This window comes from Martes martes (genome assembly GCF_963455335.1).
Source record: "Martes martes genome assembly, chromosome: 16".
In the NCBI taxonomy this organism is placed as follows: Eukaryota; Metazoa; Chordata; class Mammalia; order Carnivora; family Mustelidae; genus Martes; species Martes martes.
Window position 1 is genome coordinate 63,388,381 of NC_137904.1, and position 26,246 is coordinate 63,414,626.

Consider the following 26,246-nt stretch of genomic DNA (forward strand, 5'->3'; position numbering starts at 1 on the left):
TCAACGAATGTGTAGCGAAGATGTGTGCACTTGATTGTGTGGGGTTTAAATCAAGGACACACGTGGAATCCGGAGGGCAGTGTGTGGTATGTCCAGCTGCACCAAAAGGAGAGTGGACTCGTGGAGGGAGAGACAGACGTGATAAAGCCAACATAGAAGCCGGTGGTGGAACCAGGCGGAGGGACGCAGGCCTTTCCTGTAAAATTCTTCCAACTTTGTTGAATGTTGGAAAGAACTGGGGACGGGGCGGGGGGGATGTTTAGAAAAACAGCTGTCACAAGGCTTCTCTTGTGGAAAGAAACAAAACCCCACGTGTCGATGCTGGTTGTCTCCAGGAGCGGGGCGCGTGTGGAAGCAGGGCCCCCCTCCATGTGCAGTGGGTAGGGATGCTGAGGGCAGTAGGGACAGACTTTGGCTCCCCCAGCAACACCCAGGTTGGGGTGTATGGGGACAGTGGTTCCCTTTTATCCTCGAACAAAATCAGCTGGAATGATTCAGTGTTTTGTAACGGCTGTCTTGGGATTTGGGGTAATTTTCACTTGTAATGTTCTGTACCTCTAATTTTTTATGGCAAATACATCTTTTTTTGTTGTTTTTAGTTAGGCAAATAGTTCGTGTCTTTCCGTTCTCAGACTCAACACCCAGCAGTTACATGATACTTCATGAGGTTCCAGAGCTGGGTTTGGTTTTATTTTTTAAATATTTAATGATTATGATTATGATTTGCTTTTCACAAAATCTTGAAGCTACTTGCTTTCAAGAGTGACAAGAAAACAAGAACGTGGGTGAAATATTAGAAACCCATAAAAACTACCACATCAATCTCCTACCGTATTCAGTCGCTCACGTGTATTTGGTAAGCAGCAGAACTGTGCCGGTCACCGTCCCCGGCACCAGAGCCATAGTGATTAACAAGAAGAGAGAGGTCCTTTTACGTCCTGAACATACCTTCCGTGGTAAGGACAGATACAAACTGCCGTGTAACAAAACACTGGGGAGCGAGAAATGCAGAGTGAGGGGACGGAGAATGGAGATGTTTTCCTTTGGCTGCCCAGGGGAGGTCGAAATCTAGATAAAATAAAGGAGTAAATCTTAGTTTTCTGGGGCAAGGATACTGCAGGCCTTGGGAACAGCAAGTGCAAAGGCCCCGAGGCGGTCTCTGTCAGGGTATACCAGCAATTTGGTGGTAGGACTGGTGACCTTTGGCTTTGCTATTAGTGTAGGGGTGTGGCTCTGAGTCCTGGAGCGTGGTGGTAACTAAGGCACGATTCCCCAGCCCAGCCAGGAGGTCAGTGGAGGGCCAGATGTGGATCAAGCCCCGTTAAAGCCGCGGGCTGGCTCTCCCTGCCGGTGCACACCCTGGGGGCGGGTGTGGACTATCTCAGCGCAGCTTTCCAGTTACTGTCTCCACGCGGCCCCCGGGAGTCTCGCCCCACGTGTGTGCCGGGCAGCAGCCCGCCAGGACTCGGGAGACACTGCGCCAGTGAGGTGGCCGCTTTCCGGCGGAGCATTGCCCCGTGTGCTACATGGACTGGACGTGCCTGTGGGATGCACTGGGGAATGGTGCACTGGCCCGCAGTTCTTCTGTTTTCTACCTGCATCCATTCTCCTCTTGGTGCTTTTACGTGGTGGTTTTCTGTATTTTGTCCAGAGCTGATTATTATTGATAAGAGGACTAGCCTGATACAAATTATTCCGTCATCACTAGAATCCAGAAGTGGATAAGAACGTTCTAGATAAAAAGACAAATGACAAAGTGGCACAGTTTGCGTAGAACCCAGGGTTAGACTGGAAAATGCCTTTCCTGAAGATCATCTTTATCCACCGAGAGATCCTGATTTATCTGAACCCGCTGCATGTGTCCTGGTGCCACAAGGACAGCAGTGAGAGGGGGACAGCGGTGTGGGGGACAGCGGTGCGGAGGGGCAGCACGGCATGGGGGACAGTGGTCCGGGGGGGACAGCATGGCACGGGGGACAGCGGTGTGGGGGGACAGTGGGGCGTGGAGGACAGCAGTGTGAGGGGGACAGCGGTGCAGGGGGACAGCGGTGCAAGGGGACAGTAGTGGGGGGACAGCGGTGCAGGGGGCAATGGGGCACAGGGGATAACAGTGTAGGGGGACAGGAGTCGGGAGGCAGCGGGGCACGGGAGACAGTGGTGTCGGGGCAGCGGGACATGAGAGACAGCAGTCAGGGGACAGCTATGGGGGGGACAGTGGTGCGGGGCAGCAGTGCGTGGGGGGGAAGTGGGGCAGGGGCACAGTGGTGGGGGCAGTGGTGTGGAGGGGGACAGCGGTGCAGTGGGGGACAGTGGTGCGGGGGGGGAGTGGTGCATGGGGGGCAGCGGTGGGGCCACACCTCCCCCGAACCTGGAGGCCACCCTTGGGAGTCAGTTGTCCTCATAGCCACCATCCTCCTGGTCTCTCCGTCACCCTTCCTACCCGGCAACCTCACATGTATCACAGCTTGTCTCCCTGAACGTGGCCTGGTGCTTTTACCCGTCCCTCCCATGCGGGCCCAGTGGCCTTCTCCGACTTTCCTCCTCTTCTCGTGTCCCGCCAGGGAGGCACGGAAGTGCTTCCTGCAGGTGTGCACCTGCCGTGTGCCTCCTGGCGGTCGGAGGGGGTTGTTGGAGTGTAGTCTGTGAAGCAGGTGAATTAAATGTTTCACATTTCTCCCACGAAAGCTCAAAGTTGCCTTTTTCTTCAGTGTTGCGGCTGCTTCTTCCCCTGCTGTGTGCCCGCAGCCCGGGCAGGAGGCAGGGGCTGGCTCCCGGCCTGCGGTAGTGCGCTCGCGGTCCGGCCCGGCGGCCTGCGGGAGTCCAGTCCCTGTGTGACGCAGTCAGGGCTTGGATAAGCAAGTGACATGATGGAATTCGCTGTGTCTGGTTCCTCCCACGTGTCCCTTTGTGTGCCCGGAAGTCATTCGTGCTCACTCATCCTGCCGACGCTCCCCGGCGGGCTTTCTCAAGAAAGAGAAAAGGGAAGGGAAGCCACTGCGTCCGTTATTGGGGCAGACGCCTCCTTTCCTGTCTCACCTGGGCCCCTCCCCGGGGACCCTGTGACCGGGTTTCTCTCCCTCCGCTGACCGGCTGACGGTCGGGTTTGCTTCATGAACCTGAAAGCTGCCGGGAGTGAGAAGCCCCCGCCCCCGCCCCCGCCCGCTGAGTGCCCCCTCGGCGTGACTCACGCTCTCTCCTTTCTCTGCAGGTTTTGCATGCAGAAATGCGTGAGTCTGGTGCCCGGGGTCACACTGGATTTAATAGAAAAGTAAGTAAGATTTTCAAGCCATGTGGCTTTTGGGGTCCGAGGGGGGTTCTTTGAGCGATGTTGGTTCCAGGGGCCCTTGCGGTCAGCGTGGGGATGTCTCCCTTGCGTGTGGGTGTGTACCCCTGCTCTCCGGTGACGGCCGTGCTGTGACTGCTGTGCTGGTGACCAGCGTGGGACACGGCTCCGTGTGCGGCCGTTTGAAAGGAACAGAATAAAAGCTGGCTATGTTTGAACGTTGACAAATACTCCTCACACTAAGTCAAAGCAGAAACCTACGGCTGCACACAGAGGTCACCTTTGCTCCCCGACTGCTACGGCTGGCTCATTCTCCCAGCCCCCCGCTTATATTCTGCAACCCCCCCCGACCCCAGTCCTTGTTCCGCCTCAGGGTGCACGCCGCGGTCCCGTCCAGCAGTGCCCTTCGTGGACTGTGGTCGTGTGGCCTCTCCGTGTGCTTCCAGCTGGACAGGCGGCCCGGTTGCCTCCTGTTGTGGACCTCCCTGGGTCCGAGCTACTCTGTGGCTCCAGACTTTACCTACGTCGCGGGTGTGCGTGTGCGTGAGACTCACCTGGACTCATCCTGGTTCATCTGGGTACTAGTTCATAAACCCTCCGCCCTGGACACCAATTCCTCCACGGTTAACATGCAGGATAATAATTCTCTAAGTCTTTTTTTTTTTTTTAAGATTTTATTTATTTATTTGACAGACAGAGATCACAAGTAGGCAGAGAGGCAGGCAGAGAGAGGGGGAAGCAGGCTCCCCGCTGAGCAGAGAGCCTGATGTGGGGCCCAGGACCCTGAGATCATGACCTAGCCGAAGGCAGAGGCTTTAACCCACTGAGCCACCCAGGCGCCCAGTTCTCTAAGTCTTGATACACAAGATCGTGGGTGAGAACAGCTAAGGCCCGAGTTTAATTAAATCAGGTAGGGAAAGCAAATAGGCTTCTGGGTTTCCCTCCTGGAAAACTACCTGCCTGTGTGTAAGAGAGCTAGAGAAGAAGTTACATCTAAGCGTCCACAGGCATGAGGGGACAGGTCCTTCCGGGGATCGTGTGCTCTGTAGCGGCTCCGCTGGGCTGGCACAGAACAGCTGCCTGGCGTGCTGTTAGTGGGAAGAGCAGACGAGACCAGTACACACAGGATTTTTACACCACATGTGGCTCTGTGTGCAGGAGTACGGGTAGAACAGGCACGAAACGGTGCGTCCGTCTTCACTCTGAGTGGGAGAGCGCAGGGGGAGGAGCTGTGTTAACTGACTTGGGTTTGTTACGTCTTTTAAATCTTTCTACGAGAATATACACACATGGGATGCCTATAAAATAAAGAATCAAGAGACTGTAACCAGGGCACCTGCAGACACATCACCGAGTGTCCATCCTCGGTGCCAGTTGTGAGTCAGCGTCCAAGGAGATCGTGGGACTGGTCGTGGGACCGGTCGTGGGGCCGGTCGTGGGGCCGGTCGTGGGACCGGTCGTGGGACCGGTCGTGGGGCTGGTCGTGGGACTGGCCGTGGGGCCGGTCGTGGGGCTGGTCGTGGGTCTGCTTGACTTCGGGGAGCTTCCGTGCACCAGCGGGGCGGGTCATGGTGGCTGGACGTCGGTGCCTCCCCCACCAGGCAGGGCGTGAACCCAGCCGCCGCCCCGGGGTCTGTGTGCTGCCCTGCCGCGTCCCGGTGCCCCTGCGCGGTGTGGACACTCCCGCCCGAAGTGCTCATGCTCAATCAGCCACACGGAAGCAGCAGCACCGCGTGCTCCGAGTCCTCCAGAGTAAAAGGAGCGATCAGAGACCCATCAACGAGAAGCGTGTGTTTTCTTGGTCATGTAGTTAAGCCTCCTGGTCGTGCTGGAGACGAGCCTGGCGTTCAGTTGGGCCACGCTTCCCAGCGGGTCTTCGCACCCGTGGCAGGGCCGGTGGGACGCCAGCCTCGGGGGACCGCGGCAGGACAGCCAGCCCCCTCCCGGCACCCTCTCAGATGTCAAATGTGCGCCATGGCTTGACACCTGGCGCACGACCCATAACCCAACAAATTGCGAAATTGGACTTCATCAAAATTTAAAATGTTTACTCTCCGAGAGACACAGCTCAGACAGCGAGGAGACGAGCCGCAGGCTTGGGGAGGATATTTGCAAACCACACAGCCGACGGAGGACCTGTGCCCAGAGTATATAAAGGTACCGCAGAGCAGAAATAAGAAAAAAAATTCAAAATTGGAAAAAGACCCGAGGAGATACTTTCCCAAAGAGAATCCAGGAACGGCCAGTCGGCCCGGAAGGATGCTCCAGATCACTAACCGTGAGGGAAACACCACGCAAACCACGGCAAGAAACCGCGACACCCGCGAGGCGGGTCGATGAAACAGGCGGCGAGGGTGCGGGGCCACCGGCACTCCCACGGCCCTGCTGCCGGGGCGAGCGGGACGGCCACATGGCAGGAGGCCGGCCCCGGGGGCCACCGTCCCACTCCCGCGCATTCGTCCCACAGGAAGGAAACCGGGCACCTAAGAACCCGTGCGAGACCGTTTGTGTGGCTTCATTCATCGTCACCTGAAACGGGGAAAACCCAGGTGGCTGGATAAGCAGAATGCGCCTCGTCCAACGGGACACAGCGGGAAATGGGGGACCTTTGACGCACGAGCACACGGGTGGCCCCAGAAGCACTGTGTGGAGTGGCGGCCGGCAGCGCCAGGGCGACACCTGGTCTGATGGCATTCACGTGACCTTCTGGAGAGGAGTGGCAGGGATCGCGGGCTGAAGGGTGTTCACGCTCCTGGTTGTGGGCGGGGCCACGCGGAGCCGCATGTGCTAAAATCGGGCACCGCACACCCAGAAAGGCCCGTTTACTGTATGACGATGCAGAAAACAAAATGAACACGTGGCGTGGGGACGTGAGGCAGTGTGTAAGGGAGTCCGGGGCGGAATGCCTCCGGGAAGGCGCTGCAGGAACGGCCCGGCCGGAGGAGCTGGGGCGGGAGGACACTGAGGCCAGGACCCGGAGGGGAAGCGCTGGTCTGTGCGAGGCGCCTCTTGTTCCATGGGAAGCAGCTTCGCCGTCCTCACGAGGACGGGTTGAGGAGGATTGCAAGACGGAAGGAAGCGCCCGCGTATGTGAGGACGTCAGTGTGGTCAAGCGTGGTTTTCCGAACCCCCGTCTACGTCCCCGCTCTCGGCGGCCGGCCCACCCCCCCCCCCCACCTGTCCCCTTCGCCTTGCGCGGGGCGGCAGCATGAGGGTTAGAAGGCTAAAGCTCGTCCGGATTTTGGAGGAAGACCGGGGAGGGAAAATGGCCTCACGCGCTGATCCCGCTCACGGATGCCGGGTGCCGCCGCGCGCCTCTGGGAGAATTCCACGTCCACGGTCCGCCTCTGCAGGAGAGAAGAGGCGATCCTGATTTTGTTGTGGGGGGGGGGTCTGCATTTTAGGCGCTCAGTGTCCAGATTAATTGGGATGGGCTACGGCGTGCCCGAATGAACCCCGCTTCTCCCTCAGGACATTGGGGACGGAGCTTCCTTTGGGGGCTCTGGCAGGGACGGAAGAAGGTGCGAGCCGGTCGTGTAGAAACCTCAGGTCTCTCCTGCAGGAACTGTCTGTGATGCGTCCACTCGGGTCTGAGTCGTTCTCCGGATGCGAGTCGCAGAGTCGAGCAGAGACAATGCCCACCAGCCCGCCGGGTCCCAGATGGCGTCTGGGCGCTCTCCCTTGTCACTCGGCCGGGGTGACGTTGACTGTGAGGGTTGGGTTCCTGGGGTTGTGCCAGGACGGATTCCAAACTCTAGAGTTACAGAGCACCAGGACAAAGTCGGGGTGTGAAGCTCCCGGAGACCCAGCCGTGATAACCGTCAGATCTGTTTCTGAGGAAATGCAAGTCTGTTTTCTGAAAGATTTTATTTATTTATTTATTTATTTGAGAGACAGCATGGGCAGGGACCAGGGCAGAGGGAGAAACAGACTCCTCGGTGAACAGAGATTCCAATGTGGGGCCCGACCCCAGGACCCCGGGATCACGGCCTGAGCCCAAGGCAGACGCTTCACCGACGGAGCCCCCCCGGCACCCGAGGTCCCTTCATTTACAGGAAAACATTAACCCATTTATTTTAATGTTCAGAGTTCCCCCGTGGTGCCTACAGCCAGTAAGAAGCACTTTCGAGAAGCAGATTCAGGTGTGCAGTTGGCAGGCAAGGCAGGAGCATGGTGCGTCTGTGTTTGACGGAGCCGCCCCGGCCGCCGTGGCGTCTACATTCAGAAAACATTCCTGGAATGAGCGTGTCATTGGATTCTTCTCACCCTGGGCAGCCGCATCAGCGGCTGTCCGGCTCCCAATCTCGGGGGCCATCCCCATGCCCCCTCACCCTGCGGCTTGGGGCCCAGCCCGTGCCACTGACTCCCAGCAGTGCTGACCCACTTGTCCACAAAGACACGTCACACCCGTGGTTGTCCTGTCCTGTGGCTCAGAACCGAGTAGATGGTGTGAGGTGTGCGGTGCAGTGGACGGTTCATGCCCCGGCGGCCAGCGACCGAGGCCTGACTGGCCTCCCCTCCTGCATGGGCCACATGCTTGCCCCCTCACCACTGTCAGACACGTCTAGTGCCCGTTAGCCATTCACACACCCTCCCTCTGCACGGGGCCCACGCGTTGTGGGTGCTCGGCCTGGAACTCGCCTGCGAGGTGCGAGTGTCTCATCGAGGCCCCAGTGTGCTTTCGTGGCCAGGGTGTGTCCGCAACAGGTTTGCCTGCCCCCCAACCCCTTGAGCCTTTAGGACAGGAAGTGACATTATCTGCAGTCCCATAGCTAAAAACCCACAGTCCAGACTCGGGCCGGGTTCTGTGTTGTTTTAATTCAAGTACAAAGTGAAATCCTTTCATCAGGATATGAAAGAATGCAGGGGGCGGAAGCCAGGGTATGGAGGGGGACAGGCGACGAGCGCTGCTGAGTGTGGCCCACCTCGGGGCTGCCTCTCCCACCGACCCTGGCAGGCCTAGCCGTGCAGACCTAGGCCACGTGTGCGAGGGGCACTGTGGGCCTCTGGCCGGGGTGGTCATTCCAGAAGCCCCAGCCCAGCTTCCCACGTGCAGTCCCCATCAGCCCCACTGTGGCCGGCGGCCAGCTGTGCCTTGTGCAAAGGGCCGGGGCCTCTGTGCCTGAGGACGAGGGTCTGCGCACCACGTTCCAGGGCAGAGTTGTCACTGGTGTGCCGTGGGGTAGAGGCGTCAACTCCCCGACAGAGAAACCGGAGAAGAGTCTCTGAAAGCAAGACCCGCGCCCATGTTCCTTCATTCAGGCTCCAAGCGTGCACGTAGCACACACCCGGGGCCATAGCTGATTGGTCAAAAGCCTTTGCGTTTCAGGATTTGGAGTTATGTTTTTCCAAACATTCTTCAAGTGGAGTCGCGAGCAGTTATTTGAGCGCTCTGGCGGGGGTGGGCTCGGGCTCAGTGTTGACTCACAGTCCAGACTCTGGGCGGGGGCGGGGGATCGATGCCCATCCCTGGCCTCAGGTCCTGCTCTGGGAGCCTCGTCCCACCCCCAGACTGTCTTGGGAGCGGGGGGCTTCCAAGTAGCGTCCTGTGGCTCTCGTCCATGCCAGCATTCCCCTTCGCCACCACATGACCCGGCAAGGTGGGGATGTAGGCATCATCCCTCCTGGCCTGTGTCTCGGGTGGGATTGTAAGCATTTTGGGTTTTTTAATTCGTAAGCAGCTTATGTTTGGGGAAGCCGCAGAATATTTCAAAGTATATACATTGTTAATAGTTTGGGAGATTTTCGTAAACCAGTTGCACAGTGTTGCCAAAGCTGGTGCGGTGGTTGCTGGGTGAGACGTGGTGGAGCCAGGTGGCAGCCGGGCTGCGCTCCCGTGTGTCCCCGCTTCTGGTGACCGGCCCTCCTCTCTGAGAGCCACGGAGTCTGGGGTCTGGGGGTCACATCTGCATTAAAGCCGGCAGAGTGCGTCCCTGTCCCCGTCTGTCCCGTGTGAGGGGGTGCGGCCGCTGCCCGCCACGCTGTGAGGCTGTTCACGTGGACACTCGGGGCAGCTCACTGGGGGTCTGGTCATGGGTCCAGGTTATTTGGCGAAATAACTTATTTTTCATTTCACTTAAGGGACCGGATGAGAATCGGCTCTCTGGCTCGGCTCCTTGGCCCTGCGTCCTGTGCTTTCCAGCAGTTCGTGCTGGGCCGTGGAGTGCTCGGAGGGGAGGGAGGCCCCCCATCAAGGACACGCAGGAGGCAGCATGTGTGTCCCCCCCAGGGTGTGAGCCACGTGGACGTGGACGTGGCACCCGTCGTGGTCTCCCGGGTGGACACCACCACGTGGTCAGCCAAGCTGGAGCTCGGCGTTACCGGTGTTGCTCGCTTCTCAAGGATTCTGAGCTCTTCCTTTTGCCTCTGGTTTTTTTCTCTCGTTTCTCTTCGACACACGGTAGCACTGTCACCTCTAAGTGTGATAGTGACTCTGGTCACCGTAGCCATCTGATGGGAGGGACGAGTCATACTGCAGAGATGAGATGGAGAACACAGGCCCGGCTTATTGGATTTTGTTTCCTTAATTTATTGACCTGAAAACATAGAATGACATCCATTTCTGCCCCCCGCTTCCCTCCCAGGGCCTTTGCTCTGTGTCGAAGGGCGGTCCTGGTGCAGGTCTGGCGTGTGGCCATGCTCGGTGTATGTGGACCGGGTCAGCAGGCGCGGGTCCCGCTGCCCCCGGAAGCTGTCCTTCCTCCGTGTGAGCTCCGAGTGAGCTGAGGGCTCCGGGGCTGATGAGCCACCCTGCCCTGTGGCTGGACAGCGTGGACTCCACATCCCAGGAGCCGGGGACAGCCTCAGGGTCCGGAGTGGTGGGTGTGGGGGCTGGAGGGGACACCATGCCTCGCCGGCTGAGACCGGCCTTTCCCGCAACCGTCGTGACAGGGGGCCAGCGCCTGCCCTGGCTGCTGCCAGTCAGAAACCCCACCTGAATGAGTCGTGGTCTCTTTGCCATCACCGGAGACGCTGGTGGAAAGGTTTCATACTTGAAATTGCGGTGTGGTTATTCGGTAATAAACGTGGTTTCTTTCCTGCAGCTGCCACCGTGCGACCGCTCAGCACAGACTTCCCCAGGATAGTGCCTTAACCCCTTCCCAGCCTCTGCCACCTTTGTCAGACGTGCAAAACATGTGCTGTTTGCAGTCTCAACACAAGACCGGAGAGAAGATGCGGGCGGTGTGTGGGTTTTGTAATTCCTTAGCAATCTTTAAAGCTGGGGATGGAATTTGTTTTCTAATTAAGCTGCAGCATCGGGAAGTAAATTAGAGCGAACCTTCTTTGAGCACCCCCCGTTTCTAATTATCTCCACGAACCCAGCAGCCTGATGAATAAACATGTCGCCGCCGTGGCGTGTGTTTATATTCCGAGTCCTTGGAGAGAGTGGCAGTAAGATCCGTGTTTGGAAATTAAGGGACATTTTTCAGCCCTGAAACAAAGTAATGAAACGCTTAAACAGCGCTAGAAATATTAGGGCGCTCAGAAAGCGCTGGGGCATCAGGGAGCCGGGAGCCTCTTGCACAAGGCTCTTCGTTAGCATTCTGATCACTGCAGGCGCGGAGTGTACCGAAAATTATTCATAATTAACATCTATTGTGTCAACAGCATATTTTAAGGAGCTAACAGCCCTGTGTCTGGGATAAAGTGAGCGGCTGTGCCCTGCTCCCTCCACCGCACGCGGCGTGGCTCCCGCGGAGCCCGGGGCGGCAGGCGAAGCCGAAGCTTGCATCTGGGCCTTGGTTTTACCTTGAATCCGTGAGCATTTGGCTAACTTAGCAGCAGTCTGCGTGTGTCAGAGCCCCGGTCTCAGCTGTGCCCTGGGGGACGGGGAGGAGAGCGTAGGAGGACGTGAGCTGTTGCTTGCGAACACAAGGTAACCCACGGTCCTTCTGGTTGAAAATCGGGAAGAATGGCCGGGAACGTATCTTGAGCATCTGCTGGGACCCAGGAGCTGCATTAAGGGCTCCCTGCGCATTAACTCACGTAGTCCTCGCTGCAACCGTCTGAGGGAGGCACTGTCAGTGTCCATTCTCGAACGATGGGGGAACTGAGGCACGGAACGGGCAGGTAGTTTGCCCCATGTCTCACCGCAGGGGTGAGTGGGAGCAGGGCTTTGCCAGGCAGGCTACCTGAAAGTCCATGCGCCGACCCACACCACCACCCCAGCCCACAGTGTGCGCTGCAGGGATGCAGACCTGCGTCCTCCGAGGGTCTGCAGGGACCTGCGGCCACCCACGCCTGCCATACGGGCCCAGTAGCTGTGATTAGCATTTACCCTGCTGGGAGGTCGGCTTCGTACTCGTGTTACGTTTGAAAGGAAAGCTAACAAGATACCAGCCTTCATTCAAAAAGTACCTTTCTCTCCAACATAAATATATTGTATCAGCTGGTTGAAGGTGAAAAATCAGGAAGTCATGAGTGCCTGCCAGTCACGGAGAGGATGAGTGATGACTCACGGGAAGCTAATTTAGAGATGGAGTGGGAAAGCGCGCCCCAGGGGCTGCACGGCGGAGAGAATGTGCGCGAGGGGCAGACCGACCAGCCGCAGACCCGGTGCCCACGGGAGCTGTGTGCGTCAGCAGCACCCCGGAGGGAGGGCCAGGGGCGCTGGGTCCCCGTGTGCAACACACACTCCATCACCGCCTCCCTTTGGGTCGTGATCGGCCCGACGGGGGCCAGGCCCTGAGCCAAGACTAGGTGGCAAGCGGGGTCACCCGCGGACCACGCACAGGGCTTCCATTACCTTCACGGTGGCACCAGTGTCCTGGCCTTTGTCATCCAGACAAAACAGCATCAGGCCAATTTCCTGTCTTCACCACCTGGCGCCCCGGTGCCTTCGGTGTCCAGTCTCTGATGGACGCCTGCAGGCTGGATCCAGGTGCCGCCAGCCCTGCCGGCGGCTCACACTCACCGAGGGCAGGCGTGGTGCAGGGGAGGCCAGGCGATGACGCGTGAGGACGAGGCTGCAGGGGCTTCTGCACAGCACACCCCGCCAGTGCCTCACGCCATTTCTGCACAGGTCTCCGCGGGCACACGCCTCTCCTGTGTTCGTCTGGTCCTCCCCTCAACCTTGCTCCAAAACCGGCCCCCGGAGGCCCCGCTCGGGGACAGCACCCTGCTCTTGCCTTGTGGCCGCTGGCTCTGCACCATCAGACCGAGTGGAGGCGCCTTAGTGCTAAGCAGCTCTCCCGGAGGTGCACCCCTGACACAGGGCTGGGCACCGGGTGGCTATTCACGTCCACACGGCCAGCCCACGTGGGGTTGGAGAGGCAGACCCTCCCCCCCAATGGCTTGTGGTGCCCAGCCCTGCGAGAGGCCCTGGTGGGGATTAGCCACTCTAGTCCACACAGTTGTCCGGGGAGTCAGGCCCTGGGCACTAAGAGGACAGGGACTTACCCAGAGTCACTCGGAGTACAGACCCCATGTTGGCCCCGACTCCGCTGGCCCCACGCAGTCTGGGGGCTGCAACACGATGCTGGAGGACACGTGCACCCTCTCCCACCCGAGTCCCCCAGCCTTGGAGCGGTGTCCCAGGCGCCCCAGTCTTGGAAGGAGGGCGTGCGTAGCTCCAGGGTCGAGAACACACAGCAGCACGGGAGCCCTGGGTGGGCTTGCAGCTGCCGCTCGGACTGACTCAGATCGCTGCCTCGGACGGGAAACTGAGGCAGGTGTGCCAGGACCTGCGTTGGGGGTGGAGCCCGGCTGGTCCACCTTCTGCTCCTGGGCGACAGCAGGGCCCCAAGGAAATGCCTTCTGCTCCGTGCCATCCGCCACACGGTGTTTGAGAGCCGGCTGCCCGCGGCCCTGCAGGCGCTGTGCGATGATGACAGGAAAGAGACAGGCAGTAGAAACGCACCAGAGGTGTCCGCAGAGCTCACTGTCCAGCGGGGACTCAGGGTTGCATCCGGAGAACCGTTCACGAGGACGGCCTTAGCTCACTCGCCTGCAGGCCCTTTGTCGGAGCAGAGGGACGGGACGGCCGACTGAGAGGTTGGCCTCCTCTCCTGCAAGGCCAGGACGTAGTGGGCAGTCAGTAGACGCCTGTGGGCGGATGGTGTTCAAAGAGGAGGGACCCTCGGCAAGCTGGAGTTGGGCAGGCACCGTGGAGCAGGAGCCGTGCGAGCTTCGTGGGGGAGGGAGTGTCGAGTCAGGGCGAGGAATGGGAGTGACGCTCCGCTCCTGAGTCTGTCTGTCCCCAGCAGCTGCCACCAAAGGGAGCAGGTGGTACAGAGCCTGACGTCGTGCACTCTGTTTGCGAGCAGGAGTGTGGTACAGCGCAGAGGTCCCAGGAAGGGCTGTCCCTGCTTCTCCCTGCGAAAGGTGGTCAGCCCCGGTGCCTGCTAGAAGACTTGTGAGCCCAGGAGGCTCCTCCTGCAGGAAGCAGGGGCCGTGTAGCCGGCGACACCGGCCACCCACCTGGCTTTCGCAGGGTCTCCACGACAGCACTGCTCTCCTACTCTAACAAAGATCCATTTCAGAATTACCCATGGATGTACAGCAACGTGGTGCAGAAGTTTTCAGAAATGCAGATAAACGATAATGATGCTGTTACTTGAAGGATTGAGAGAACATGAGGGTTTGCTCACGAACCCAGTACCAGGACACAGAAGGGTTTTGACAGGATGAGCAGCTAACGGCAAACAGTCAGAATTCTGTGTATAAACTACAGCATGGTCCTAAGAAATTGTATGTACAAGCATGGGGTTGGGGAGATTCGATAGAACACTAGCCCCTGTGGAAAAAGTCGGGGTTGTGGGAAACAGCTTGAGTCAACTCTTCCAAACGACTGTTCCCAAACAGACCAGTTCTGGAGGAGGGAGGGGACGGCCCCTCTCTCGACCTGATGGGGACATGCAAGATACAGGTTGGTGCCTTGGGTGAGGAGCACCTTAAGGGACCGGGAGGTTTAGCCTGGAGAGAGGAAGACACTGGATGACATGGTCCCTGTTTTCACATCATTGAAGAGTCACGGAATTGCCGATGACTCACACATTTCTGCAGGGCCCCGGGTGCTGGCGCCAGGGGCATCGGCGGAAGCTTTAGAGACAGCGGTCTTGGCGCAGTGAGGCAGCCCTCGGGCTTCCCTGGAACCAGGCACCGGGAAGCAGGGCACCTGCCAGGCCAGGGTGGGCTGGGCCGCGGGCTGTGTTGCTGGTTCCTCCCGCCCAAGCAGCACAGGTCATTGAAACACCGGGAGAAATGAAAAAAATCACTGACTTTCCGGGTGGGAAAAAATTCACGGATTTATTAGGGGAACTAAAGAGAAGGGGGGAAGAATTCTACATGTACTGAAAACTAGGACTTCAGTTTAGTTTGACTTAGAATGAAGACGCACACAACAGACGGTCTTCCCCCCACCCCACCTGTTTATGGAGTCAATGCAGAAAGCATGACATTTCAGAAAGAGACTGCAATGTACACAGTGGTCTTGTAGCATCATTTATGTGTTCAGTTCACACTTTTTGGGGTGGTGGTTTCTGTATTTTTTCAACAGCTTATACGTAAATTTATAATTTACGTAGCCACCTAAGTGTTCCATGGTTCCTGGTAGGCCTTCCAGCCTGTGCCACCACCGCCACAGTCCCGTGGTAACTGGCGTCTGTCCACCATTAGTCCCAGTCCCATCCCAGCCCACGAAACCGCTAGTCATCCTCTCCCTGTGAATTTGTCCTTTCTGGACATTTCATAGAAATGGGATCACGCTGTATGGTCATCTGCGTCCAGCTTTTTGTTTCATTTTTACTTCGCGTAGTGTTTTCAGAGTTCCTTCACGTCGTGGCTCGCGTCAGTGTTGCTCTGTCGTACTGTTGCGTGGTACCCCACATCACTGATCTGTCCGTCCGCGTCGCCTGTCATTCATGGACTCGGGGAGCGGTGTTGCTGTGAACACCCACATACCAGGCTTTGCGTGCACGCACATTTTCGTGTATCCTGGGCAGACACCGGGAGTAGCGGTGCTGAGGCAGATGGTACGTTTATGTTTAACTCCTAAAAAGTTGCCAGTATCTTCCGGAACGGTGCCATTTACGTTCTGTTTCTCCGTGTCCTCACCGCGTCCGTCCTCATCAGCCCGTGATTGTCACCGTTGTGGGCGTGGCAGGGTCTCTCTGTGGTCGTGACGGGGATGTCACTGAAGGCTCACTGGGGCAGGCGTCTTCTCACATGCCCACTTGGCGCTGTGTGTCTCCCGCAGTATCGTGGCCGTTAGTCTCCTACCTGTGTGTGCGGGTGGTGGGGGGGGGGGCGCGGAGGGTCGTCTCAGTGAGCTGGGAGAGTCCCCGTGTGCTACAGAGGTCGGTTCTTCTCAGATATGTGACCTGCAGATGTTCTCTCTGAGGCCACCTTTAAGTCGCAGACGTGGAAATGTGCTGCAGGTAACCTAGAGTGCTCCTGAAATCGTCGTGTTTTTTTATATTAATCTTAGGAGTTTGGTTTCCTGGGGGCAGTTCCAGCATTTTGGGTTTAATTTATTTTAAAATGTGTATGGGAGGAGGGATTGTAATAATTAAGTAGGAGCATCTCTATTTCCTGGGCCCTTGCTGTGTTCTGGGTTCTGGGCTAACTTGTTAGGTGTGAATTCATTGCACTTTTCTGTGTCCCGTGGAGTTCGGCGGGCCCCCTGAGGTGACTGAGTCTCGGGGAGGTGAGGTGACGTGCCCGAAGTCACACAGCCGTACGTGACAGCACTGGGGGATTCACACCCAGGCCGTCCAGTCCCGTCCCCTGATCTCTGTGCTGCGTGTAGCACCGGAGAATCTCTTGATGTCCAGCAGGTTCATGTGCGGATGTTTTAGGGGCAGGAAAGGTAAATTCTGAGTGGGGACATACGAAGAACGGTCTTATGAGGGAGGGAACCTGAGTTTTATATGTCAAGGTGTCTGGTCTCCAAGGACAGATTAGACGTGGACAAATGAACTGAGGGGCTGTGGGGTGGAATGAGCGACCGGTCAGCTCAGCCAGGCCACCGGGGTCCTGGGAGGCAGAGGAACGGGGAGCGCACGTCTGCTCAGTGCACCTACCCAGGAACACCTTGGAGGAGAGCTTGCCTAGAAGATCAAGAGCAAATATACCCCAATTGTATTCGGAAACTGCTGTTTTTGTGATATTTTCATAAATTCACAGGAAGAGATAGAATTTAGACAAGGCTACCAGTAGTCCTGCTCAGCACAAGCTTGCAGTGACCTTGGCATTCTGGTCCCTACATAGACCGGAGAGATTCTGATCAGCTACGGAACCTCCAGGGGAGGCTGGTGGCAGTGTCTGTTAAACAGCAGAAGTATTACATCCGTTTTACCACTGAGGACGTGAGGTCTGCCCCTGACCCCACACTCACCCACCTGCCTCTCTTCCCACCTTCTTGAGACCAGATTTTTACAAAGAAGCTCACTGAGGGTGCCTTAGCATGTTCCAGAAGAGACATCTGGAGAGACAACCAGATAGTAACTGAGTGCCTCACGGGGGTAGTGCTCCCCAGATTCATCTGGATCAGGGGGATGTGCTCCCTGGGACTGGTCTGGATCAGGGGGATGTGCTCCCTCTGGTTGGTCTGGATCTGAGGGATGTGCTCCCTGGGATTCCTCTGGATTCTGTGCCCTCATTTTCTTTTTAAAGACTTTATTTATTTACTTATTTGAGAGAGTGCTCAGGGGGAGTGTCGGGACAGGGGGAAGAGCAGAGGGAGAAACAGACTTCCCACTGAGCAGGGAGCCCCACATGGGGCTTGATCCCAGGATCCTGGGATCATGTCCTGAGCCGAAGGCAGCCGTCTCACTGACTGAGGCAGCTAGAGCCCCTGCCCCTTCCCCTAATTTTAGAAGCTGACTTCCCCAAGCATGATAAGCTTTTTAGCAGCTTCCCAGAGAATTCTGCTTGGCCACTGGTCTGGCATGGCTCCCATAACTCTAGCTCTCAGGAAAGGGCCTGTCAGACGATGAATCTTGACACTAGGATGTCCAGAGAAAATCAGCTTTTTCAGAAATGCTTCAAAAATGAACTTAGACTCAGATTTATTTCTTAAGAGTTTTGGAACCTACACTGTTTAATAAAAAACCATCTGTTTGTGTCACAAGCATGTTGAATAAGCGAATGGGACCCTGCTCCTTTGCTCTGTTCGATCCCATGTCTCCCTTTGATTTTCGTCTGCAGCCTCCAGAGGGACGCACGTTACCAGCTGCTCTAGGGACGGGCGGCAGTTTATCATTCTGTAATAAATTCAGTAAAAGGTAGATGATCTCCAGTGTCGTATTAACTCCTGCTCACCACTGAGCTGTGGAAATCGTCACTCCTTTTCCTCCAGAATTTTAAAATACATTTTCCTTCAATGCCCTTTGCTTCCCAAGATTAGCGGGTTTCTAATCTGTCGAGGTGTTACGTGCAGGGTGAGGGGGACTGAGTCGCAGCCTTGCGCGCGTGAACTGTTCGATTTAGAGACTTGGTACAGAGTTTTAAAAATCATTAGAGAACAAGCTGGCTGTGTGGGTTTAAAAAAAAGAAAACCACCAGCCAGCTATTTACGGGTAGAATTGTTTGATTTTCTTATCTCTGACTTCCCTGGGGAGCAGTGTTCGCCATCAGCATTTTGATAACCCTGAGCTGATAGCCTCCTGGGGAAATTAACAAGAGTTTCATTCAAGTCCGTATTTTTAAACTGCAGGTCATGTTTTTGTTAGTGGCTATGAAATCAGTTTGGTGGGCCACAGCCGCCATTAAAAAAGAAAGACAAGATAGAAGATATCATTGTTTCCCCAGGAACACAAATGTTGTTTGCTTCGATTGTATATGAATATCGAATGTGTGTGTTTACCTGTGGTTGTAGGCGTGTGTATTAGATCGCTGCACAAAATGCATTTCTTGCTGGGAGTGGTCTCACAGTCTGAAAGTCTCTACTGTTTACTAGGGACCTGGACACACTGATCCTTAATTGTCCCACTTTGGGTCACCCTCAGTGCTCCTGAGATCGTGATCCCTCTGTGTTCACAGTCCCAAATCCCTGTTCTGCCATTCCCCGACGCCCGGCTAGACTCTCCTACGAGCCGTCCCATTGCTGTAGAAGTTGCTGGTATGTGTATCTCAACTTCCTCCTTTCATTGAGAAATGGAATTTGACAGTTTATTGCCATTTTACTTTAAATTAAAAGCCCATTCCCCCTGTAGACTACACGCTTTGCCCTTCAGCACTACGGAAGGATAAATTAGCCATAACCAATCCCCCTTCCTGGTGGAATGGATGGAGTCTGAGAACTGTCAGTCTTTGCCTCGGGTAACGTCCGCTTCGCAGCGTAGCCGTGTGGCTGCCTTTCGGCGACTGCTGGCGAGGACGTGTGTTTTCATCCTCATCTGTACTTACACGGGTGTTCTAATATGTGTGTCTGAATCCGGTATGTATTTAAGGTGCCTCTCTTTTTAGCAGGACATGGCTTTCTCCTGGTTTTAGATTTAGACTGAAAGTCACTGACTTTAATTGAATATCTAGTCTTTTTATAGTTAGTGTGATAATCAGCATACTTGGGTTGAAATCTGTTCACTTTCTTATTTTCCCCCATTTCTTTTTTTCCATCTTATTTTCTCCTCCTCCACTCCCCTCTTTTGGGTTGATTTAGCAATTTTACTCCTTTCTCCCCCTTTGTCGGCTTGTCAACTCTGTGTTCTTTTGCTGCACACGGATGGCTACTCCCGGGCAGTGGCCAACTTCTGTTTCTGTCTGGGCCCAGACAGTACAACAGCTGGATTTGCAAGCCATGTAGAGTCTCTGTCCTGTATTCTTTCTTTCTTTTTTTTAAGATTTTATTTATTTATTTGACAGACAGAGATCACAAGTAGGCAGAGAGGCAGGCAGAGAGAGAGGAGGAAGCAGGCTCCCCGCTGAGCAGAGAGCCCAATGCGGGGCTCGATCCCAGGACCCTGAGATCATGACCTGAGCCGAAGGCAGAGGCTTAACCCACTGAGCCACCCAGGCGCCCCTCATTGTGTATTGTTCACGTCAGCTTTGAAATCATAAAGCCATATCATTAGCTCCTGGGCCAGACAAAAAACAAACCAAAACCATGGGCTGCTGGCTGGATTTCGCCCTCAGACCATAGTCTTGGCGACCCCTGCCTCATTAAACTCAAATCTAAGTACTTTTACGACTGCCCGGGCGATGTGAGGACCTGAGCACAGAGTCACGGCGTTGACTCGTTCCCTGACTTGTGTACAATTATTGTCACGTATTTTCATGCTCTTTGTGTAACCACCATAAATGTCGCTGATGTTCTGTCGTTAACTCTCGCTGACGCTTATGTCTTCCGTGGCCTCCGCTCTTTCCTGCATCTCAGCCTGAGATCGTTTCTCTTTACCTCAAGAACTCCCTCTACTGCCAGTTTGCCAGTGGAAAAAATTCTGTTTTTGTTGTTTGAAAATGCCATAATTTCCCCTTCATTTGATTTTTCATTTTAAAATGATCATTGTTGAAATACAGCTTGCATCCTGTACAGGTTGGTGAGTTTTATCAGCTCTACCCACCCATGGAACCAGCTTCACTCAAAACGTAGCCCACAGTTCCTCTTGTGCCTTGTCCCGAGAATCGCCCCCCCCGCCCCCGCCCCGTAGCTCCCAAGCCCAGGCAACCGCTCATCTGCTTTTGCTTATCGCACCTCAGAGTTGTCTTTTCTTGAGCTTCGTGTACATAGAAAATTACAACAGGTTCTTGTGAGTCTGGCTCTTCCCTCTCGGTGCAGTGCCTTGAGACTTAACCCAGGCTGGGCACGCCCGCAGTTCGCTCCATTTACACACACACACACACACACACACACACCCCCGGTGTGCGCCGCAGCCCTTCCACCCGCCCGCCTACCGGTGCACAGCGGCTCTCTCCACTCTGGTCGTCGCGATGAGCCGACCTGCTGCGGATGTGCTCGTCCTTGTGTCTAAGCATATTTGTTTCCTCAGGGTGAATTCGCAGGGGTCGGAGGGCTGGGCCATCTGGCCGGTGTGCGTGAAGCTTTATCAGAAACTTCTCAGCTGTTTTCCACGGCGATCCGCCAGGTGACATTCCAGCCCGTAACATGTGAGTGTACCAGGCACTCAGCGTTCCATCAACACTGTATTCCTAGTGGATCGGTAGTGCTGCATGCTGTTTGTTTTTTAAGATTTTATCTATTTGAGAGAGAGAGCGCGCGCGAGTGAGCACGAGCAGGGGAGAGCAGAGGGAGAAGCAGCCTCCCCACCGAGCAGGGACCTCCCCCTTCGACATGGGGCTCCCAGGACCCTGAGATCCTGACCCGAGTTGAAGGCAGAGCCTTCGCCGACTGAGCCCCCAGGGGCCCCGTCCTGTGGCTTTGATTTGCCTAATGATGATGCTGAGCAGCTTTTCACGTGCTCTTGGCCGTTAATTTATATTCTTCAGTAAAACATACATTCACGTTTCTTGCCGATGTTTCAATGGCGCTGTTGGCCCTCAGGAGCCCTTTGTGTGTCGCGGGAGTCCTCAGCTCTGTCTGGTCGGTCTGGCTTGTGTTTTCATTTCGACAGCAGTATTCTGGGAGCAGAGCCATTTCATTTTGATAAAATCTGATGTAATACGTTTTTCTTTCACGATTCACTTTCCATGTTGCGCCTAAGAAAGCTTTGCCTACCAGGATTGTGATGATTTTCTCCTATTTTTGCTACGACTTTGACCGTCTTAACTTTTATGTTTAAGTTTATGGTTCATCTCAAGTTAATTTTTGCACATGGTGTGTGGTGAGGGTCAAGGCTCCCGTTTTCCGCGTGGGTGTCCGGTTCTGCCAGCGGCGCCGTAGGAGGACGGGCTTCTCCCCCTCGAAGCAGTGCCCTAGACAGGAGGCTGTTGGCCGTGATTGTGCCGCTCTTTTGCCCTGTGCTGTCTCGGTGGTCTTTAGGCCGGTACCACACCATCTGGATTGCTGTCGATTTATTGTAAATCCTTCCTTTTCTTGGATTTTGGCAGCTTGATTTTGTTGTTTTTCTGGGCATTCTTTGTATTTGTCCTGCTTTATGACTATAGCACGTCCTGAGCCTGAGTGCTATGGACTGAATTCTGATCCCCCCAAAATTCCTATACTGAAACCCTAACTCCCAGCATGACAGTGTGTGGACATGGGCCCGTGGGAGATGAGGTCATGATGGGATCAGTGCCCTGGGACAAGAGGAAGAGACAACGGCGCACTGTCTCCCTGCCGTATTGACGGCACAGCAAGAAGGCCACAGGCTGTAAGCCGGAGAGAGGGTCCTCACCAGCTCAGCCACGCCGGCCCAATCTGGACTGACGGTCTCCGGAGCCGTGTGAGAATGAACTTCGGTCGGCTGAGCCAGCCGGTCTGGTATTTGGTTTCGGCAGCTCCCACGGACCGGGACGTTGTCCCTCAACGTCGTTCATCAGCCGCAGGAAGTTCTCTTTGAAGATTGCTTCTGTCCCATTCCCCTGTCCTCTCCTTTTGGGACTCCAACAGGTGATTTTAGATCTTTTCCTTACATGCCCTGTGTTGCTTCTGTCCCAGCCGTCCGTCTCTTTACGCCTGATTCTGAGTGTTTTCTCCGGCCGCTCTTTCATTCCTGTCTTCCCCGTTGTCTCCTCGTCTCCTCAGCCCATCTCCTGAGGGACTGACATGCTGTGCTCCTGTTCCTGACGTTCTGGAGTTGCCAGGCTTGACGTTGCAGTTTCTGGTTCTCTGCCAAGCCTTCCTTTGTCCTTTAATTTCTTGAACAAACTAGGTAAAATGATTGGGACGTTTGCGTCTGATGTCACCGCTGCACGGACCCTCTGCCGGTCTCTTTCCCTTAGTCGTTGTTTTTCTGGGTTTCAAGCACCGGTTCAGTTTCCCAGTACGTGTCTGGTCCTCCTGATCAAACGCTGCCAACTGGAAGTGGAAGGTGCGGGGTTCGGACGCGTTGGGCTGTGGGGTGCAGGGTTACTTCCGGTTCATCCTTGGGGCCCCAGCTCAGCGCCTCGGGGGTTCTGCCAGCACTTCGCCTCCTCTCGGCCCGCAACTCCCGCGTCTGCACTCCAGTCCCACGGGTACCACGCTCGGCTCGGTGGCCTGCCTCTCCCTCCACTCAGCTTTGGGATCACCAGACACCTCAGAGAGAGGCAGCTCCAAATGCCAGTGGACGCCTTGGGGTCCCCTCTCCAGTCTTGGCCCCACGATTCCCCACAGGCTCGCCAGTCTCCCATTGCCTTCAGGAAGCCTGCCCACCGTACGTGTGCAGCCTCGCTAGTTCTCAGCGGGGGACGTGAGTCACCTAACCTGCCATTGCCAGCGAGGGAGCTCGTGACGCCCGAACCCAAGGCAGTGAATGGAGCCACACTCCCCAGGGTTTGCAGATGTGCTCTGGGGCCTGGCTGACTCCGCTCTTTGGGCAGCACCGCGGTAGCCGTGCGGCTGACCCTCGGAGTCCGTGTGGAGACCGGCCACTCTGTGTCCAGGCTTTCTGTGTTTCCACAAGCGAGGTTCACTGCCCAGCCAGGCTTCCTTCCCGCGTCCCATCCCTGTCCTTCCCTTCTGCTGGCGCGGATGCCATCCTGCAGCCCAGGGAAAGATCCTGACGGCAGGACAGCAGGCACGCGGACTGGTCCCAGGGATCACACGTGAAAACCGCGGGCTTTGTGCACATGAGTGGGTCACTTGGAGTCTGCAAATAGCTAGCGCAAATGGCACTTTATAAAGAAATCAGATGACCTTAGAGATTGAATTGGACCCAGTTCCAAGTATGGAGAGTCTGGAGAATAGTATTATAGACCTGTGGCTTGATCCGGTTCAGGAGGGTGTCGGTGTGCAGAAACCTCACACGTGCCGAGCAGAAACCTCACACGTGCCATCCAGAGCAGTGGTTCTCAGCCTCCGCTCCACGGGGCGCTTTGTCCCCACTCAGTTGTGCTTTTGTAACGGTTGAGGCTGAGTACGTGTGGACCTTGTACGTGTGTGACTTTGTTTCCCACAAGCCCTCAGTGACTGAGGAAAGCCTTGTGCGCAGGACACACACCCTCGGGTCCTTCCCTCCCGCCGCCCCACTGGCCGGGAGCCACTGCTTTGTGGGTGCGCCTCTTGTCCCCCCAAATGCCCCACTGCAGGGGGCCGACCTGGTGTTCCAAAGAGAAGCTGCTGGGCTCCCGGCCCCGAGTTCCTAGTCGTGGAGCATTTCTACACGACAGATTACTTGTGGGAAGATGATCCAGCCCGAGGCCCTCTATGCCACCGTGTTCATGAGGCTGTTTAGAGCAAACAGCATAGAGGTTCATCCTTTATTTTAGCTGAATGTGAGATGATACAAATTTATAAGATAACACAGTTTTAAAATCTTTCCCATTTTCAGGAAAACTCGCTGTAGCCTTCCTCTTACTAAAGAAGAAGAAAGTTTGATTTTTCCTCATTAGGCAAGTAGCCTGTGTTCAGCACAGATCTGCCATTAGACACAGAGAGGCGAGGAGAACTTAAATCATTTAGAAAATCCACCACACTGAGACCCTCACTGCCAGGACTCTGGTGCACGTTTGCTCTTCCAAGCCTTTTTTCTCAGTGTTTTTGTGGGTGTTTTTAACAAAAATGTAGCAGCCCCGTATGTAGGGCTCCTTCTGTGTGTCCAGAACACTTGATTCTGCACGTGAAGAGAGGACAGTCACCAGGATGTGTCCAGTGGTGCTTAAAGGAAGGAATTCGAGATGATGTGTGTTATCTTCATATCACCTGAGTATTTTTAGCGAGTATCATTTTCTCGGAAACCATGGTTTTTCACTTAACATCTTATTTACACAGAGCTTGCGATCACATAGGAGGGATCATTCCTTCGCTCATCAAATATGGATGGAGCACCTGTTAGACATTAGCGGCTGGTGCTGAGTCCTGGGTGAGACGGTGAAGCCGCACTCCCACGGCTCCTGCCCGGTTGTGGACAGGCTGGGTGGCGCGTCCGTGTCTGGCAGAGGCCTCTGCGGAGTTCTGTGGGAGTCTCTGCAGCACCCCCCAGGCCTGGGGGCCCCTAGGACGGGAGGAGCCCCCAGGTATGCTGTATGCGAGCAGGCTGACTGGAGGACTGCTCGGGGCTCCCGAAGCCAGGAGAGGAGGGAGGGAGTGGTCTGCACGGGTGTGGGGGCACATGGACCACTTGAAAACAGCAAGTTCCACGTGGCTGGAATGTGGCATATTTAGTGAAAGAGAAAGCTCAGGAGAAACAGAAAGTAGCCCAAGAAGCACAAATCACAGCAGACACAACATCTCCCACGGGCCTCTGTGCTGGCTGGGCAACACAGGTTTGGGGTGGCGACGGGGGGAGGGGCAGGGGAAGAAGCCGACCGTGGCTTCTTCCCGGCGCAGACCAGCCCCATGCTGACTGGAGCATGGGTCACCCCGTGGAGGCACCACGGACTTGGGGGAGACCACGCCGCAGCTGGGAGACCCTGTCCTGAAAGCTGTGATGGGCCTGGGTGCCCAGTGCCACCCTCCTCCCTGCCCAGCAGCCAGGCCGTCCGGAGGGGAGGGGCGGCTCCGGGTCAGCCGCGTAACCCATGAGGACCTCAGAGAGCTGTGGTGTAAAGGGGGTGACCTGGCTCACATCTGTGGGCTGCTGGGGCCATGCTGAGTGCTCGCACGTGGCCTAATGCTGGAGGGTGATGGATCTGTGTCAAGGAAAGCTGTGACCTGGTTCCAGCAGCGATGGGCGCGTGTGCAGCGACGGTGACTCGGTCAGAGGAGCAGAGGGGCCTGGCCGGTGGAGTGCCAGAGGACGTGAATGGACATGCAGGGCATCGCCCAGGTCCAGCTGAAAGGCTGCCGTGGGCAAGAATGTCTTTGCGGACAGTGGGGTTGGAGCTTTGCTTGTAAAGACGGAGCCGGAAGCAGCACGAGGAGGGCAGGGAGGCCACCCCACGTGGGCCGCGCGAGCGCCCTGAGCAGGCGGGAGGAAGCAGAGTTTGGTCAACAGCGAGGTGACGGACCTGCCCAGAGAGACGGGGAAGAAGCGACGGGGAGCTTGTGGCAGAGTTTAGTGTGTCAAGTTGGGCGATGATCCGTGGTTTGAAGCCACGTGGGAAACGTTCCACTTGACTTCCCTGGCGGTGGTTTGGCCCTTGCGCCCCCGCAGCCTCACAGAGGCCATCTCGGGGGACCTGGGCAGCAGGAGGCCAGGGAACAGCCGGCCCCACTCACGCAGCCCGAGGAGCTCTGCTTTCCTTTGTTCTGCCTGAGATCCGTGGAAGGAGAGGTCGCTGCCCCGTGGCTGAACACCGTGCAGCAGCAAACAGAGAAGCTGGCAGGGTGCTGGCCACGGGGATGCGGAGGGCCATTACCCCACATGGTGTGAGCCAAGGCAGAGGGGCCTGGGTCCAGAAAGTCACTTGGCAGCAAAGGCGGATGGAAGCCAGAAACGGGAGCTGTCCCAGCTTGGGGGCTGGAGAGCGGGCGAGCTGTGTCTCTGAGGCTTCGAGCTTTGGTGGAAGAGAAGCCACGAGGCCTCTGAGGTGGGGACGAGATCCGGGGAGCGACAGGGTCATGATGGCAGGGAGCTGTGAAGACAGGTGAGCGAGGTTAGGGAAGGAGGCAGATGGACAGACACCAGCACCGGGGCAGGCTGCCCATGGTGATTGGTAGGTTTTGTGGGCTAAGGATTCTCATATATTCTTGTTTCCTGTGGACAACAGAAGAGCCCTGCAGGTGTTGGGCAGAGACAGCAAGGAACAGAGGCCTAGAGACTGGGGAGGACAGAGCAAGCGGGGAAGGGCCACTGTGCGGGCGGCGTGCTCACCCCCTCGGCAGGACAGTGCAGAGTTGTGCACTTCCCTAGTCCTTGGGGGCAATCAGGACAGCCTGAGAACACAGCCCGTGCCATCTCTGCCAGGTCGGGCCGGCCGGAAGATGATGGCCAGGTTGGAGCAGGCCGTGTCAGAGGCTAAGTCATACATATCCAGTGTGGGACCAGTTGCACAGATGGTGGACGGTAGGAAGACTGGTGTCGGAGAGGGAGAGCGCGGTCCC

The 26,246-nt window shown here is 56.2% G+C and overlaps 1 protein-coding gene across 1 annotated transcript in view; it reads left to right on the forward strand.

Moving 5' to 3' along the window:
- Positions 1 to 26,246, forward strand: part of RPTOR (regulatory associated protein of MTOR complex 1) — a 316,629-nt gene that overhangs the window by 178,526 nt on the left and 111,857 nt on the right. The window contains exon 7 of the mRNA XM_080826085.1: positions 3,209 to 3,268. Within this exon, the coding sequence (XP_080682211.1) occupies positions 3,209 to 3,268 (60 nt within the window). The remainder of the gene's footprint in view (positions 1 to 3,208; positions 3,269 to 26,246) is intronic.